Source organism: Myotis myotis, unplaced genomic scaffold, assembly GCF_014108235.1.
Source record: "Myotis myotis isolate mMyoMyo1 unplaced genomic scaffold, mMyoMyo1.p scaffold_m19_p_1, whole genome shotgun sequence".
In the NCBI taxonomy this organism is placed as follows: domain Eukaryota; kingdom Metazoa; phylum Chordata; class Mammalia; order Chiroptera; family Vespertilionidae; genus Myotis; species Myotis myotis.
The window spans coordinates 10,987,939-11,007,271 of NW_023416313.1; the positions used below are offsets into that span (position 1 = coordinate 10,987,939).

Below are 19,333 nucleotides of genomic sequence, written 5' to 3' on the forward strand. Positions count from 1 at the left end.
ACGGCATTAGGAAGGTTGAGGACCACTGCTCTAAGGCCACATTCCCTCCGCAAGGAATCCATGCACACTTACCTCACAGGCCTAAAGGCTGCCAACCTCATTTTGCTATTTTAAAAAGATGGGGTTCAAAACAGTTAGGAAATCTTATAAAACAGAAATTCTTCAATTGCGAAATGGCTAAACTGGCCTCAGTCTTACGTTTATTTGTCTCCCTAGTTCATGTCCCTTTCTTTATCCAGCTGCCAAAGGAAGGTGGGCATGGCTCAGCCTGTTGGGACAGTGTACAGGGCAATCATTGAAAACATCAGTAGAAACTAACTGATTACTCAGAAAACCAGGACATTAAGAACTTTAAGAAACTTACACGTCAAAAGAACGTGGAAGAGGCATAGAGAAGGCATGCAGGTACAGGAATGCTTGCAAAACTGAGGGCTATCTCAAATTGTCTCATGCCTAGACTACTGTAATGTCATTGTCTTGTTCTGTGTTAAACATCCTCCCTCCCCCTGGCTTTCATCTGCACAGAACTTCTATTTCTTTAACTTGATATTTTGAATCACGTCACACTATTCTATTAGACTGCAAGCTTCAGGGGGGCAGGACCATGTTTCTTTCCTCATCATTTCTGCCCCAACACTTAGCATATCAGGATACGCCCCAAGCCCCCATATGACAAAGGGATTTGGATTAATGAAGACGGGGCGGGGGAGGGTTGGGGAGGAATAGAATGTGTAATATAAGGTGAAATTAAGTTTAAAAGAAAGAAGCTGTTTCTAGTACTTCGCTATGTTGATCTCTGCTTGTTGAAACCTTGTTTTCATTCAGATGGAAGGCCAGAGGCAAGCCTGTGTATGAACTGGCCCATGGCAACAAATCGTTAATAGCAAATTGATTCTGTGTATATCAAATCCTCAGAATTAATTTCTTAAATCACATTTCGAGGTATAAAATTACAAATACAGTGTGATGGATGGCTATAAAGTAGACATTTAGTCCTCTTCAATCCAGTTATAGATTTTCTGTGGCATGTCACCTGTTCAAAACATTATACAGAAAGTCCATGCATCATGGAGAATAGTTAGTAAGAACATAAATTGTAACAATTTAGAATGTCTCTGTGAGTCTTAATATCTACTGGTTTTACTCTTGGTTGCCTTTTTAGGGCTCAGAAGCTGGGAGCCCTACAAATCTGTGTTGCTGCTCCTGCTGCTGCCGCTGTTTGTTTGAGAGAAGATGGTCAGGGAAGAGTTTAAATCATGGGAAGGGGAGGGGTGTGGCAATGTTATCAGAACACTAAGTGTTGTTTCAACGTTTTCTAAGATGGATTGCAAATTCTCAGAGACTAGAACTGTTTCCAGACATGCTATTCAAATAGATACGATGGAAACTCACTTTCCTGTGTACACTCACTGGACTACTCGTACTCCGTCAGTGATAAAAACGGCTGAAAAGGAGTCACAATGATGGAGGGGATATGAGTGAGGTTTGGGAGTCCTTTTGTTCTTTTAGCCTCTCCTGGACCACTGGCACACATACATATAACGAAGTGGAAATAAGAATAATTCATGAATGCTATATCTGATTACAGCCTCCATTTGTGATACTAAGTATAACTTTAAAAACATACATTTGTTCCTCTTTTTTTTGTTGTTGTTTAGACACATTTACCATATATTTTTAACAGATTTTGCATGCTATTGCTGCTCTGGCTCCTTCCAAAATTTTGAACGCTTAATTCTTTTAAATTCTACATACAAAAAAAATACATATGGATATGTGTAATCCCTCTCACCCTTTTCACCCTTCCCCCCTGAGTGCCGACTCTGAATCCAGCAATACTCAGTTCTAGCCTTCAAAATGTTTACCCTGCAGAGAATTGAACTTTTAGACAAATAGAAATGTTTAAATTATATGATAATTCATAAAATGCATGTGCACGGGGAACACAGAGAAAGGAGCCCCTTGGTTTGCCTTGGAGAATCAAGGAATCTTCAAGTCTGAAACAGAGAAATTGAGGGCTTTTTAGACAGGAAAGAACATGTGCAAAATCCCAGTCAAGTGAGAGGAGTATATCTTTGAGAAATTAAGAGTTTTAAGATGCTAGAACATAAAGCAGAAGTCTAATCTTGCAGGATGGCCTGTTTGGATGACAATAGGATACAAGAAAGTGTGGAGCAGGGTAGTAGCATGGTTAGATGTGTTAGAAAAATCTCCCATCGTGTAGTGGAGAGTGGTTTGGAAGGAAGGAGCCCAGTGATGATGAGATAGCAACAGCCTGTCTGTGCCATGGTGAAGGCCGCGTAGCAGCAGGCAGTGATGGGAGGAGACTCCAAGAAGTGGCCCTTGTGCTGTAGGGTAATTTCCCAAAATCATCTACCGGAAAAAGTGGGTACCATCAGATGTGAAATAAGACCTGGGTAGACTTCAGCATAAAAGTAAAGGCAGGGAGGTATAGTCAGAGTATTATTCATTCTCAGACTAATGAAAGTCTTTTTTTTAGGAATTAAATTCTAATTTATATTTATATAATCAGCTGGAAATATTAAGTTGAAAATTTATGTAGTTCAAATTCCACTAGTGATCACGGTGCTGTCTAACTTGAGGGGGAAAATAATGGAGAACTTGGCTAATAACTCAGGGTTGGGGGAGTGCAAACTGCTACCCATTCATTGAGTAATACTATCAAATAAGCGATGTTTTAAGATAATTTGCATATTATTTTTATAAGTAAAATCACATGGGGGACTTTGTTCAGTGCCTAATTCATGGTAAGTGTTCACGAGGTTTTAGTTATTTTTTTTAATTAAATATATTTTTATCGAGTTCAGAGAGAGGAAGGGAGGAGAGAGAGATTGAAATATCAATAATGAGAGAGAATCATTAATCAGCTGCCTTCTGCACCCCTGCACTGGGGATTGAGCCCGCAACCCAAGGATGTGCCCTTGATCAGAATCGAACCTGGGACCCTTCACTCCACAAGCCAACACTCTATCCACTGAGCCAAACCGGCTAGGGCAGGTTTTAGTTATTAATGAAAAACAAAGCAACAGAAATTCTGTTTTTCTTTGCTGGATTGCTAAAGAAAAATCACATATGAAAATGTAGTGTTACTGGCATTATGTATCTATACTCTGTCCCCCTGAAATTAATGAGCCATATGCCTCTACTTTTCTCTCTAAACCTAAATCAGGTGATGTGTGCATTGAGTGTACCTGTGTGTTTGAATATGCATCCATAGGAACGCATGCATGAACATGTTAACACTCGAAGGGTCACTGCCTGAAATATGAGGCCAATAGGAACAAACACTCATTTTTGTCTTGCTTTACAGGCCCAAAGGCCAAGTGGAAAAAAAGAATTAATTCTACTATGAAAACACCAATTGAGTTTACACTCAGGGGAATGTACCCTAGAATGATGTCACGAGAAATAAAATAAGATTAAGGAAATGGACAATTTTCAGCAATAAGTCATGCCAAGCAAGGAAGGGATGGCTGATAATTAGTGTGGGCACAGTCCTAATGCAAAAACGTTAGTATATGCAAAGTCGGTCCCTCTAGGGGCCAATATTCTTTCAGCTGCTGAAATATTTATTAAACTTACAAAGTTCTGGAGACTGCAATTACATAACAGAAATAATATTCGGGTCTAAAAGAATCCTGGGCCATTTCCTGTGGGGACAAATGAAGGATTTCAATGGCATTTACTACTCACATTAGAAGTAACATTCCAGAAATAGAAAGTCCCCACTTTAGAAATATTATGTAAGAGGCAAGAGAATCCCTAACCTCAGAGAAACATCCCTGCTTCCTCCTTTTCAAAAGCCGGCTGATGTTCCTTAGGCTGAGGAGGTTTGGCCACACTGGCAAGTCCCAGATTCAGAAGCTGGAGTCATCCCACACCCCCTTTCACCCCATCAAATCTATATTCTGTGCTCTGGCAGCTGCTTTTGCCATTTACATTAAAAGCAGATGGGGAAATTGCAAAGAACTGTCAGTTTTATTGCCATGCATAATCGGCATCTGGGCTGTGTATGTTACAGATACCATCAATCCAATCTCATACTTTCCTGGTGCTGTAAAAACTTTTTGAGGTTTTTTAAAATGTGTTTTTCTTTATTTCAGAGAGAGGAAAGGAGAGGAAGAGATAGAATCATCAATGATGAGAGAGAATCATTGATCGGCTGCCTCCTGCACACCCCCTTCTGGGGATTGAGCCAGCAACTCAGGCATGTGCCTTGACTGGGAATTGAACTTCAAGCCACATTGGCCAGTCAAAACTATTTTAGTTTCTAAGCCACATGTTAAACATGTTTATCATGGAAATTGCAACTATATATACATACATATGTGTGTGTGTGTGTGTGTGTGTGTGTGTATATATATACATATATATGTATATATATATTTATATGTATACATAAATGAATGATATATGTGTTTAATAGTTACTAAGTTATCTGCAAATCTGTACTGCTTATTTGTTTAAAAACATTTTTTAGAACCATATGTATTTATTTTATATTAGAGATCAAATCATGTACCAGATTTATTCAATTATATAATCTATGTGTATGTGTATATGTGTGTGACTAAAATGTATTGTAGGCATTATGTAATGCTAAGTGTCATATGTGTGGTTACATATATACTCATGTATATTCTCATATTTTTTTCTTTTCCCATTTTTCGTGCAAGAAGAAAAAAAATATCATATATTTTCTTCTACATCTCATTATTTACCAACACACTTAGGGTAGGTTTTACTTTCCTCATTTTTCAGAAGGAGAAACTAAGACACAAAGAAGCAAAGTAGCTTTGCAAGGTCCAGAAAGCCAATGAGTGACGTAAATATAATGTAATCCCAATCTCTGTAAGCTTCTAATCACTGAGCTACACATGGTCATCTTTGTGTATAGACAGATACAAAACATTAATGTCTCTTGGAGAGAGAGCTACTTATGTGTTGGCATGTAAATGTTATTTTGTATGGTTTGTCAAAATAATCTAGTTTGAAGATATTGAGACTAATGCCTGGGAATTGAACCATGAGCTCAAGTGTCTTCACATCACTTAATATCTTCTCTGTGGCTTCAGAACTAGTTGGAGCTTTTGAATTGCCCAGCGACACTGCGCTGAATACTCTACTGATGTAAGATGTGATAGTTTTTTCATTTTCTATAATCTGAATTAGGCACTAGAAGGTGACATATATTGGTTGCAATCCATTCTTTAGGAACTCTAAAAGTATCAAGACATGTTTTATTCATATAAAAATCAGTAATTAATGAATAAGAGAAAAATGTATGTGAGTGGAGAGGAAAGGTCTTTATTGGTTAAATTATTTTAAATTGTTGGATTGGAGCAGTTCGAAAACTGTCTTCATTTTTTTTTTATCTCATTGAGCTTCTAACTAAAGCTTCCTTATGGTTTTGATGAAGTGGTAGCAGCAAATTGCTTTACATAAAACAGATAGATGATAGATAGATAGATAGATAGATAGATAGATAGATAGATAGATAGATAGAGAGGGAGAGAGAGTGTGAGATGGATACACACACATACACAGTGATTAAATGTTTTAGAATTGTTCACATACATTCTGTGGAGAAAAAGGAAAATGGTAAGGTCCTGTCTACTTTTATACATTAAAGAAAGGTTTTCTTACACTACGTGATTTATAGAATTTTCTCCCTCCCTTATTTAGTTTTCTAAATATATTTTTACTTTGAAATTCCAAATAATGAATTTTCTTTCTATGAAGGACTAGCATTTGGAAGGCTCTTAATTATGGTGGATTTTAGCGATTACACTATCTGTTTTTATAACCCTAAATGTTTTTAATTTGATTCGTCATGGAACAATGGATTCATATTTGCATCTTATAAATTCAGCAGATTCTATGCTATTAAAATAGAAGGTCAGAGGACAGCAGAGATAGAAAATGTACATTTCATTTGCTTTTTGAAACCTTCACCTGAAAAGTCTTAATATTTTTCTTATTGATTTTTTAAATAATTTGGTTTAAACATTTCCCCCTCTATTTTGTAGGAGTAAGGATACCATTTGGGATATGTGTGGTTTATAGTTTATAAAATATATCCTGGTTTTCTTATTTTCAAGAACCTGAAATTTATGAAAGGTAGTTATATGACCTTGTTTTACATGACTGTTCAGTGAAATCTAGTCACTCAGACTTTTTAATTTGTTCTCATCATAGCATTATAATCTTTTGAGCAAATCTTTAACAAAATGAAATGTTTCATTGGCCTGGGTTTGAAGAAAGTTCTACAATCAATAATATGCCAACTATGGCTTTCTTTTAACTTTATTTTTATTGATTACATTTTAAACTCCTTAAAATTTAACTATAAGAATGGATTACAGCAAAAAAAAAAAAAAGTGTCTCTAAACCATCAATTTGTAATGTTCTAGTCTATAATGTATTAGGGAAATTATTTAAATGCCCTGTGTTACATTTAGAACTTTTGAGAAAAATATGCCTTGTTAGAACCTACATAGGTAAGTGAGGTGCCAAATCCACATTTTCTTCATAAAGTTTTTTCTTGTCTTCTGGGGTAAATCTGCCTCGTAAGCGCCAACAACTTGGTGGAGGAGAAATTTGTAAAAAAATGGAATACAGGAAGATAAAAGCCCTTAGGAAGAGAATGCCCTCGGGCATATAGAGAAAGGTACCGCTAACCATTCCTGAGGAAATAAAGTAAGGCTCCCAAAGGTGGCCGTGTTTCAGTCACCTTCACATGACTGAACAGTATTATGAATAAAGATGTAAAAGTATTACCTAAATGGCTAATAATTGGAAATGATTTGGGAAAACATTTTGATAATTGGATATTAAAAGACATTAAAATAATGTCTTCCAAAAATTTTAATGATATAAGAAAACATGTATGATATGATATTTGTTATAAAGGATACAACTCCAATCCTTTGTATGCTAATACTTCAATTATAGAAAATAATAAGTATGCATGCATAAGAAATAAACTCACCAATTTTAGTTGTGCATTATGGGCAATTAAATTTTATTCCTTACATATTTTATAAATAAACTTGAATTTATCTTGAATGTAAACAGAATTAGTTCTGCTTTTTAGAGGGAGAATTATGACTAATGGTGCAGGTGATAGAGACAGGATTTTACCTTTTGTGTAAGAGAGGAAGGGACAGAAACTTGAGGAATAGCTCAGTGTGTCGGGGGTTAGAAAGCAAAGCGATAAGGTGAGGGAAAGAAAAGTAGAGTGAGAACCAGGGGAATGTAGTGTCACATGCAAGGAAAGAAGGATTGTCACCGATATCAAATGCCACATTGAGTTCAAGAGCAATGAGGATTGAGAAGCCTTGAAAGGGCTATGGAACCGGAAAAGACCAATACCTAATCAATGTTACTAAATCTCCTAGGGATCTTTTATTTGTTTTGAATTGATGTTCATTAATCAATAATGTATATATTAAAGTATTACCAGCATTTAATAAAAATGAGCCAATGTATATGACACATTTAATCATTATGTATACTCTCATTTATAAATATATAAGTAGATATAACATCTATTTATATATACATATACATATATATATTTAATCCAGGCATGAAAGTGGAGCTCATGCCGGGTATTTCAGTAGAGGGATTTAATATGAGGAATGAATTCAACAGTCCTAGAAGATGACACCGAAATTAGAAGGCTCTTCACCCCCAGGACTACAATGACCTAAGAATAAAGTGAGGTTATGCTAAGTCAGGAGGTGGCCCCAGCCAGAGGTGAAATTAGGAAGAGAGGAAAGGACTGCTGAGAACCTTCCCTGAGGGGACAATATCCTGGCTTCTCCCCTATTCCTACCTCAGTCTCCAATCTGTGCCCCTCATTGGCCAAGTCACACAAAAGCCAATAGGCAAAAAGCCTAGTTCCCAGAAGCCAGCTGTCTTGGACATAGGGCAGAAGAGAAGAGGGGAAGGGGACTGGAAATGTTTAATAGGATATGTATATGGATAGACATGAGGCTGAGAGGCACCATTTTTGATGGACTAAAATATTTACAAAAACACTTAAAATACATATGTATTTCTTTTTCTTTCATAACCAGGTGGGTAGAATCTTGTCTTTCTCTGATAGCAGAACCATAGAGTAGAAAATATGAGAGTTATTTTCAACTGTTTGATTTTAGTGCATCATAAAAATACTTCAGTTGTGTTTAATGCACTTTGCTGCAGTGCTTTCCACATGAAATATTCACATAATGAATCAGAATCCAGACAGTCTTACTGAAAATGCCTGTAGTACTTATGGATTTAGAATTTAAGATTTTGCTTCATAAGAAGCTTCAAAATTAATTTTCTGAGCATAACAATTTTTTTCAATGTATAATACACTTTCTGTAGAGGACATAAAAGGTTTATAAGATTTAATATTCTACAATAATTTCCTTTGTGGAAGAGTTATAATTATCTCTAAAACATGTTATATATCTACCCAGTGTTACTACATATTTCTCTTACTGAAATAGGGTTATTAAAATGTACTCCTGAATTAATTCCCTACAGGTGCTTTCTCTTTGTATAAAGTCCAGTCTTAAATATTAATGGACGTGCAATGCGTAAAAATTAGGATTTTTTATTGTTCTAATTGCCTTGTGTCTTTTTTCCAATCTTGCTCCACATTTAGGTCACAGAACAATTAGCTATAATGGTCATTTTTTAGGAAAAAAAAGAAAATATTACTCATAAAGTGGATCAACTTTTCTTCTTGACATGAATCGCGGGTTTGAATTAAACATAGCTGAGAGCTCAGGTTTCCATTTAAAAAATGAATTTTTTTATTGCAGACGTCTGGAACAGAACTCAATCAAGGTCATCCCTCCTGGAGCTTTCTCACCGTATAAAAAGCTTAGAAGAATGTGAGTGAAAAATGTTCTGGAATATGTGTAATTTTTAAAATTTTACGGGTCATGACTGTGCAAAGACATCCATCTAAGTATGAATATTTAGGTGTTAGCTTAAATATTAAGTGATGGGACTGTTTGATGCTAGTTCTATAGTATGTAATATTAATAGCTAAACTGTGTAATAGTTTAAGGTTCTCTCTAATTTTACATATTGATTCACATGAGTGATTCTCATGGCATCTTTTATAACTAAGAAAACAGTCAATAATTGATTTAAAAGGGTGGTGACGTTTTAAAATGTAGGACACTTTAGACGTTTCATGTTACAAATTATATACATGTATTGATGGGTGCAAAATCAGCATACAAAGGCAATAAATAGCTTTCTCCTGCAGTAAATCTCACTGCCCTTGTATTTAATATAACCTAACCCTATTTCTAATCTCAGCGACCTGAGCAATAATCAGATCTCCGAACTAGCACCAGATGCCTTCCAAGGACTGCGCTCCCTGAATTCACTGTGAGTATTGACCACAGCACTGAAGGAAAGCACACTTAATCGTGGCTCTGTGTTTTCATTTGGATTTTTAAAAATTGCTCCTTTAAGTTTTTGTATTATGAATTATTAATAACATTAATTATGATTAGTCATTAGTGAGTTCCACTGTTTTCATTGAGGAGTGTTACCTGTCACTAAAATCAGTCTGTTATAGCCTAGCCGGTGTGGCTCAGTGGTTGAGCATCAACCTACGAACCAGAAGGTCATTGTTCGATTCTGGTCAGGGCACATGCCTGAGTTGTGTGGTCTTGATCCCCAGTAGGGGGTGAGCAGGAGGCAGCCAATGGATGATTCTCTCTTGTCATTGATGTGTCTATCTTTCTCTCCCTCTCCCTTCCTCTTTGAAATCAATCAATAAGTAAAAAAAAAAAATCAGCCAGTTTTAGGGTATATATTTTAGGACTTGATAATTTTGCTATTTAGAGAGCAAGAGTAAAGAGCCCCCTTTTTATCATTTTTGTTTCTGAAATGAAGGGGAAATGTTTATTTTGTTGTCAATGTTGTATTTATAATCCTGAAGCCGCTAGATCTCTGGGGACAGCGTCAGTCCCCACTAGAAGGATGCTGGCTGGCGTTTTGCAGAGAACAGTGGAAGGTGTCCAGGGAGAGACCCCTCAACTCCCTGCTTTCTCACCTTCAGACTCCCCTGAAAGAGCCAGCTTTAATCTCTAACAGTTCAAAGATAAGAACAGTTTTACAGCTTTTTAATGTCAAAAGGACTTTCAGGGAGATAGCTAAAGTGGTTCTAAAATAAATAGGTAAAGTCTGTCATTCCTTTAAACTTGTAAAAATTTTCAGAAGTTCATCAAGTAAAGTAACCTTTATTTCAGATTCTAACTGTAATGTTTGGAAGCGAAGGCTTGTATGTATTTTTAATGAGTTGATGCTTAGAGAATGGTTCCTACTGATGTAAATTACTGCAGAGCTCTATGAATTTCAGAAGTCCTTGGGAGCCAGTGAGAATTCCATGATATAAATGTGCAAGACCCAGATACACACCAGGGTTTATATAACAACTACACGCCCTTGCACCAAGGGGAGAACGAGACAGATGCGCTCGCCTGGGCACGTGGGTGTTCAGATTGCTCTGCTCAGAAAACTACATATTTCTTTTAAAAAAGAAAATAAGAAACTATCACTTCAGCAGTGTCTGCTTAGGTTCATTGTTTGTTTGGGGTGTTTATTTGTTCGTTTTACTCCAGAAAGTCCAAGGCTAGGGAAACAATTGTTGGCAGAAGATGTAAAGTGTAGCCCTGTATTGCCCTCAAGGTGGGCTGTCAGATTCTAAAATACCAAAGTTTAATGTAAAACACAGTTAAATCACCCAGATTGTCCATAAAGTACTGTGCGTGCTATTCTGGACAATAATACTGTCCAAAGTAAATTCAGCCAAAAGGGCAGAACAGAAGTCAAGTCCATATACCAATTCCTGGTCCTTCAAGTGTCTGTGCCTCAAAGGTAGTCAGTAAATGTCAAGAGACGTGGAGAATTCTTACTAAGTCCCCTGTGCTTCAGCTGTTCTGTCTCTAAGGTGGGGGCAAGATTACTCCCCTGCTGGTTTTGTTAAAGCACAAAGAGAAGAATTCAAGAGATACCAGACATGGCCTTGACAGATTCTTCTGATTCTTATCAATTTGTATGTTTCTGGATTTTAATTATCCCAGAGAATTTGTAAACCCCAAATCCTCAAGCTATAGTTTTCCTCTTTTCCCATTTCTTTAATTAACCCTTTGCAAAAGATTGTAGTTCACTTATTGTAATTACGTCTCTTCCCTAAGTAGCTCCCCAGTTCCACGGAGGTCTGCAGTGAAGGGCTGTTGTATTTTGATTCTAATTTCTGTATTCACACTTCCTACAGTCTTGCCTTGGAGCCCTGTTAACTCTCCTGCTTGGGACCATGCATTTTACTCCAGGTTTTCAAGGGAAATGAAAATGGGAGTAACCTCTGCTTTCTCTTTACTGTCTTTAAACTTGCTGAGTGTTTTACTCAGATATACATTGTTTTTAATTTATAAGTATAGCTCTCTACCGTATATTTAGATAATGAAACCTGCCCATAGCACCTTTTACATGATAGCCATCTTAATAGGTTTCTGGTTTGGATATTTTTGTCTTGAGTAGGAGATCTAACTGGACAGGTGAATTCAAAGCTTGGGCACCAGTGCTGCTGCATCCTAGTACCTAGATAGTGACCTACTATCCTAGAGTGGAAACTCCAATGGTAAAACTAAGTTTAGAATTCCTAGCCTTCCTTCTAGCAGCAGGTGCAGAAGCTGCATTAAGATGTTCCTATTGTTCCAAAGAACTATAGAAACTTCTCCATCAGCATAATTGTGCACTGTATATAGAGTGCTGGATATAAGTCATATGTAAGAAAACTGTCATTCTTGGTCTTTGGATGGTATTATGCAAATCCCTCATGTATTTATATTCTTTTCAGTAGAATTCATTTTTACCTTTTAATTTCTTTCTTTTAAAGATATATTTTATTGATTTTTTTACAGAGAGGAAGGGAAAGGGATAGAGAGTTAGACACATCGATGAGAGAGCAACATCGATCAGCTGCCTCCTGCACACTCCCTACTGGGTATGTGCCCACAACCAAGGTACAGGCCCATGACTGGAATCGAACCTGGGACCCTTGAGTCTGGAGGGCGATGCTGTATCCACTGAGCCAAACCGGTCAGGGCACCTTTTAATTTCTTTTTAACATTTGTTTCCTTCTTATGAGCACAGCACACATTCTCACTGACCTTCTTGCACTTGATGTCTTTATGTGATGACACATCTTTCCCTCATTTTTATAGATTTTTATATCTTTGCTTCTTTTTCTTTTTTATCATGTCGATCTTATTGTATGTAAGAAAAACATACCCAGCACTAGTACTGCTATCCCTTTTTGTGGAGAAATCCTATTACCATCCTATGTAGTATTTCTTTAGTATAATAGTTTCAAGATTTTGGGTTCATATACCCAATGCCACCTACACAGATAGATTTCCTCCATCCTTGTCTGATCCCCTTTTTCTCCCATGAACCCAAATTGTCTCATTTACCAAAAAAAAATTATCTTTTTAAACATAATATATATAAAAAAACAACAATGATTTTCTGTAAAAATAAGTTTCACAGTGCAAACATGACATACCTCCCAGCTGTTCCTCCTTTCATTTGAGCCTACCAAATAAACAACCTACCAAATTATTTGCCCATAAATTCTTATGTGGGCCTCCCACTACTTCTATGCATTATATTTCCTCCTTTAATTCTCAATCGGTTTAAAATATGAAACTCCTTCAGTATTCAAATTATTCTTTTGGGTTGCTCTTTGAAGCCATACCTTATTCATCTTGGTCATATCGGTGCCTGGGACATGCACAAATGATAAACATTGAAAAAATAAGAGTTGGAGTTAGTGTAATTGGGCACCAGGCTTAGAACCTAGCAATGTTCCTGGCACATAGTAAGTGTACAATATCGATTGTTGAATGAACTGATTGAACAGTAATGAGTTGAGTATCGTGAATTGATGCTGTAATCTGCTCCTTTGTGCTTCTAAAGGCTCCTCTTTTCTTATTCTTGATCTTAAAACATTTTTGTTTATTCTTACTTTACCCATTCTTTGTTCCCTTACCTCCTTGACCCTGACAATACAGGTTTATCTCTTTTCTTCTTTGACTATTAAAATTATTTCTTCTGTTATTGATTTACCTTTAAAATATCTATTTTAAAGAAATAGAGAAACAGCGATCAGACTATTAATCCCCAGAGGGAAAGTAGGGGAGGGTGGGGGTAAGGGGAAGAGATCAACCAAAGGACTTGTATGCATGCATATAAGCCAAACCAATGGACATGGACAACAGGGGGATGAGAGCATGAGTGGGGGGGGGGGGGGGCGGGGGGCGGGGGAAGATGGGGGTTAATGGAGGGGATGAGGACACATTTGTAATTCCTTAACTAATAAAGAATTTAAAGATAAAAAAAATCTATATTCTACAGAAATGAATTTTTTGTTTTGCTATGTAACTTTACCATGGTAATCTATACAGATTTAAAGTCTCTTTACACAATATAGCACCCAGCTTTATTTATTCCCTTGAGAATTTTCTTCAATTTTATAATATATCCCACCTCTCACTGGCATCTTAAAAGGGAAGCTTTATCCTCACTCTTATTTATCTCTCTTGTATTGTTATTTTCCTCCTTTTCAAACAGAAATCATGTACTGCTGTCTACCAGACATATTAATTATTTAGACTCTCATTTAAACTTTTTCTTCATGTATTATGGCATCCACTTATTTAATTTTCAAAATATTTTTTTGTTTGAAAGGGTTTTTAAATCTGTATTTTTATATTTATTTTTATTATTGAAAGTATTATATGTCCCCTTCCCACCACCCCCCATTTACCCTCTCCACCCCCTGAGCCCCTCCCACTCAGAGCATTCACCACACTATTGTCTTGTCAAAACCACTTCTTTTAGAATTATTTTTTTCTCAGTTTCAAAAGTAATATATGTTCATTGTAGAAAATGTAAAAATTAAGGAAAAACTGTATATATGCAAATTCAAGTCAACTCTGGATGGCAAATCATTTGCCATCCAAAGATATTTCACATTTTTTTCTGTGTCTGTGTTTTTGTTTAATTTTTAAACAAAATTAAAATTATATGGTAATTTATTCCTTTATATTATGCTTTGAAAAAAAATTATTAAGTTTATTGGGTTGACATTGGTAATAAACTAATACAGGTTTGAAGTGTACAATTGTATGATACATCACCTCTATACTGCATTATGTGATCACCACCCAAAGTCAAATCTCCTGCCATCACCATATATTTGACCCACTTTACTCTTTACTACCTCCCTCTCACCCCCCTCTTTCTCTTGTAACCACCATGCTGTTGTTGTTGTCTATGAATTTTTGTTTATTTGTTTTTCTTAGTTGTTAATTTCTTGCTTTCAAATTAATATCCCAAATATGAGTGAAATCATATGGTTTTTGACCATTTCATCTAAATTACTTCACTTAGCATGATATTCTCCAAGATCCATCCATATTGCCACGAATGGCAGTTTCATCTTTTCTTTTGGCTGAGTAGTATCCTATTGTATATATGTACCACATCTTCTTTATCTAATCATCTAGTGAAGGACACTCCAGTTGTTTCCATATCTTGGCCACCATGAATAATGCTGTAATGACCACCAGGATACATATTATCTTTACAAATAAATGTAAAAAATATGACAAGTTAGCAGTGCACAGTTTTATGTAAAGGCAATAAAATTATGAACTGTGTTCATTTTGTTAATTTTTCTTGTTTTCCAAACTTTCTATCATAAGCATCATCTCTGTATAGAGTGCTTACTAACTTCCTATTTTCCTGAATACAGATGTGTTGGACTAACTTGTTATACTGGTTTGGTGCCTGACATTTTTTTTTTTTTCATTTAAATTATGTTTTCCAGTGTTCTCTATGGAAATAAAATCACAGAACTTCCAAAGAGTTTATTTGAAGGATTATTTTCCTTACAGCTACTGTAAGTATTTGATTGTTGCTGATCTGTCGAACCAAATGTTATATTTTGTCCGTGTGCCATTTCATATTTTCATGGGGGCTTCAGAAAAATTCGACCCAAAATGACATAGTTTAATAAAATGGAAAAGATTCGCCTAGTGCTAACATTGTTGACAGTTATTTATTTGAAGACACAACACTTTGAAATTGTCCCCAAACCTTTCTCTCCACACTTGTCACGAATATATGCATTTTATCTGCTCTGTCATTTAATGCTTTTACAATCCCTGCCCTTAGTGAAGCTTCTCTGGTTTGATTTAACAATAGTTGGAAAGGAGAAAAACATGGTGATATGTTTGTCCACCTTTGTGCAAAGAATCTGCAAGAGTGACAAGCTGGAATAACACCCCCCAGCACAAGGATGGTGTGCAGGAGGCCAGAACACAGCAGTGCACTCAAACTAATCTTTAGTAAGAGATTTCTCTGTAAATCCCTGGATTATATCTTTAAAGACCAGTCTGCTTAGACAACAGCTAGGTCTCTTTTGCCTCAAAAAAACAATTTACCGTACACATTTATAAGACTAAGACTTGACCCCAGGTATTTTAATTAATGCTTATATGAAAAGGAAATTAGAAAAAAATATGCTGTTATTAAGATCGGCCCAGCTACTGTGGATGCAAAGATGAGTGTGATGTAATTACTTCTCTCAACTAGTTCATAGTCAGTCTACTTTACAGTTTTCAAATGTATGATTTTACTTATATGTGGAATCTAAAGATCAATATAAACAAACAAACAAAACAGAAACAGGCTCATAGATGCAGGAAACAGAGTGATGGTTGACAAAGAAGAGGGGGTTAGGGGGCTGGGTGAAAAAAGTGAAGGATTGAGAAGCACAGATTGGTAGTTATAAAATAGTCATGGGGATGTAAAGCACAGCATAGGAAATACAGTCAATATTATAGTAATAATTATGTATGGTGCTAGGTAAAATACTAGAAATAGGGGAAACATTTTATAAAGTATATGATTGTCTAACCACTATGCTGTACACCTCAAACTGATATAAAATGATATTAAATGTAAATAGTAATTGAAAAAAATTATAATAGAAAAGTCAATATCATAAAAATAATTTAATTTGGAATATTATTTTTTTCATAGAGCAGCTGAATGGACTAGTGTTTTATGGCTTTTATTTTTTTCTTTATGGTGTCCTTGACCGCAGAGGTTGGGTCTCACCCACCTTCAGCTACTGCAAAGCTCTACATCTAGAGAATACATGTAATCACTTTTTATTGAATAAATGTATAGGTACCACTAGATTTGGGCTTTCTTTCAACTGTGTGAGCCTTGCTTTATCTGAAACAACTCCAAATCTTCAACCTGTGGTGCCTAAAGTATTACAGTTTAAATGTCCATGTTGAGATGAAAAGAAATGTATTTCTCATTGGTTTTTTTTCTCAAGGACGGAAACTTGAAGGTAAGTCCAGGAGGTGCTACCCTTTAACCCTACGACTATTTGATCAAACAGATTATTGAACGCCAACAAGATAAACTGCCTGCGGGTAGATGCTTTCCAGGACCTGCACAACCTGAACCTTCTCTCCTTGTACGACAACAAGCTCCAGACCATCGCCAAGGGGACCTTCTCGCCTCTCCGGGCCATTCAGACCATGTATGTACATGCTGTTCGAATCATATTTGATGACTGTTGTTTTCACTCAAAACTGGGGAGTTGAGTTCCTTGCAAGTCGTGCATAAAAGTGTTCTGTGTGTGTTTCCGAAAGGCATTTGGCCCAAAACCCCTTTATTTGTGACTGCCATCTCAAGTGGCTCGCGGATTATCTCCACACCAACCCGATCGAGACCAGTGGTGCCCGCTGCACCAGCCCCCGGCGTCTGGCAAACAAAAGAATTGGACAGATCAAAAGCAAGAAATTCCGTTGTTCAGGTAATTTCTGCCCACATGTGGCATTCCCCCTGTGTCACCAACTACAGTGGTTACAGGACAGCTAGAGACAGTTGGCCTTTGCCTGAATTACCAAATCTTGTAGAATCATATGTCTTTGTCTTTTATACATATAGAAAAAAATAAAGAGAACCGTAAACACAATTCAGATAGCCCTCCTAGGTGTACCATTTTTTTAACAGTAGATGAAGCAGAAGAAACAGGCTGCTGGCCAAGAAAAAAAGATGCATGGCTACTTCATACTGTATTCCCAGGGTCCAAACTGAACAGGGGCCTCTTAGTTAACTCTCAGTGCCTTTGAAGCCTGTTAAGTCTCATGTTTGTTGTAGTATTCTCCTCCAGGAACCCCAGGTAATTAATCATGTTTTCATTGCTTCAGGAAATGAACTGAGACTTGGTCACATGATTTGCTTAGGCTCAGAAGTAGGGGGAAATCTCCTGATCCCTTACTGGATACTGACTTCTCATTTTGCATTCTCTTATTTTGAATAGGACTGTAAGGATACATTTTTTTCCCCAAAAGGCCACCTGTTAACATGTTAGGAATATTACATTTATTGATAGAAAGCTAACTCTAGATGCATTGTATTACTATTAAACAGAAAGCTTACTGCATTGAAACTTAGTATTTGCTTTGGTCTAATCTGTTCTATTTTCTTATGATAAAATATATTCTGTATGTTTTGAGTAGTATGCTACCCTACCACTCCAGGCATAGTTCACATCCGGCAAGTTAATTCATACTAAAAAGCTAATGTCCAGACAAAGCTGGTTGTTGCCCGAGGTTCTAGATGTGTTTACTACTCACTGTACATTATTATACTTCAGCCCCTGCTGAAAATGTACATGTTCACTTAATTACCTGTAGTAACTTTAGTCCATTCTTAATCTAATATAACTCATATCTCTGCTTGCTGACATTCAGGTACGTCTTCTATTTTTTGTCTCTTTTTTTATTTAGCTAAAGAGCAGTATTTCATTCCAGGTAGGTTTTGCTCGGTAGTAGGACTAACTACAGACACCCTTTCCTCACCTTAAAAAAATATAGCTTCTAAAACTTTGATATGCATGCTTTTGAAAGTACAGTGGGTGCTGTGTAGATAGATGTACTCTGCATAGATCACTTATAGCCGTTTCCCGAACACCTGACCTTTGCATGCAGCGTCTGATGTTAAATATAGATATTATTAAGCACCCACCTTGTTTCTCCCTCTCTCTCACTTTGGCACATTACCTAAAATTTCTCACAGTAGCTAAAATGTTTGAACCTATGGCCTTCTACTTAAACCATTTTCTCTCCTTACGTTGTATACCTGATCTTTCTACCTGTTTTTAAAATGTAGCTTGTTGAGCTGGTTTTAAAGACAGTGACTCCCTGTTGTCAAAGAGCTAGTTCCACATGAAATCAGCCACCAGCACACAGAATGGTGGTTTTCAGTCACGGGATTTACTTTTTTATAGTTCTCATACTAGAAAACTGTGACTTTTTGCTTGACTTGGCTTGCTGTTGCTTCACTTTTTATGCAAAAACAGCAGCTTCCTGCTGATGGAAATGCACTTGCACTTGCTCTGTGACTTCACATCCTTGCACACCTGGGGTCACAGTTTAACTTCACAAAAGCAACATTGACGTGCATCCTGACAGCATGAAAGTTCACGGGCACTGAGTGCCTTGAATAATTTAGGCTGATGAATGAATGATGAAATGTGCTTAGAAAAGTAATTGAAATGTTTTACCACTACAATCCTAACAGGATCAAGGCTGAGGATTCTAGAACTAGCTCTTTGAAATATGTTCTTATTTTTTCCTTGCCTGCCAATTGTGTAAAATGCCTCTTGACTTGTGTTTTTTTTTTTAAATGCCTATATTTAAAAAATATATGTTAAGTAGTGATTGATTAGCCACATTCACCATCTCCTGGGTATATTCTAGACTATAATGTATTTTAACATCTATAAATAAAAATATATTCTGTAGTGTTAGTGTGAAAAACCATATCTATTTTTTTAAAGAATTCTGGGTTTGGTCTCTCTTTTAAGGAAATAGGTATTGCTTGCCATTATTGAATTATTATTATTTGAATAATGTTATGCATTTAACAGATTTTCTTTTATTACTTATTTTGAGCTTGAATGATCAAATAATATTTTATATATTACATTGGCTGAATAAAAAGTAACATGTTGAACAGCGGTTGATTGGCTTTCACTGGCAATCTTTAAAATTCATTATTTTTACCTAATTTTTAAGAAGAAAGTTATCTGAAAGCTATTACTTACCCCCAAAAAAGTTATATTCTAAACACTAGAACACCTCTGGGATAAAACATTTATATTATTTAAATCCCCAAATTTTAGTGGTTAATATCA

The 19,333-nt window shown here is 36.2% G+C and overlaps 1 protein-coding gene across 5 annotated transcripts in view; it reads left to right on the plus strand.

Annotated features, from left to right (window-relative positions):
* SLIT2 (slit guidance ligand 2) overlaps window positions 1-19,333 on the plus strand; it is a 361,217-nt gene that overhangs the window by 227,403 nt on the left and 114,481 nt on the right. For 3 of the 5 annotated variants that reach the window (XM_036330006.1, XM_036330022.1, XM_036330039.1), the window contains exons 10-15: window positions 8,844-8,915; window positions 9,352-9,423; window positions 14,939-15,010; window positions 16,526-16,669; window positions 16,782-16,945; window positions 17,925-17,948. In XM_036330006.1, the coding sequence (XP_036185899.1) occupies window positions 8,844-8,915; window positions 9,352-9,423; window positions 14,939-15,010; window positions 16,526-16,669; window positions 16,782-16,945; window positions 17,925-17,948 (548 nt within the window). The remainder of the gene's footprint in view (window positions 1-8,843; window positions 8,916-9,351; window positions 9,424-14,938; window positions 15,011-16,525; window positions 16,670-16,781; window positions 16,946-17,924; window positions 17,949-19,333) is intronic. The other 2 variants (XM_036330014.1, XM_036330031.1) reach the window with 1 other exon arrangement.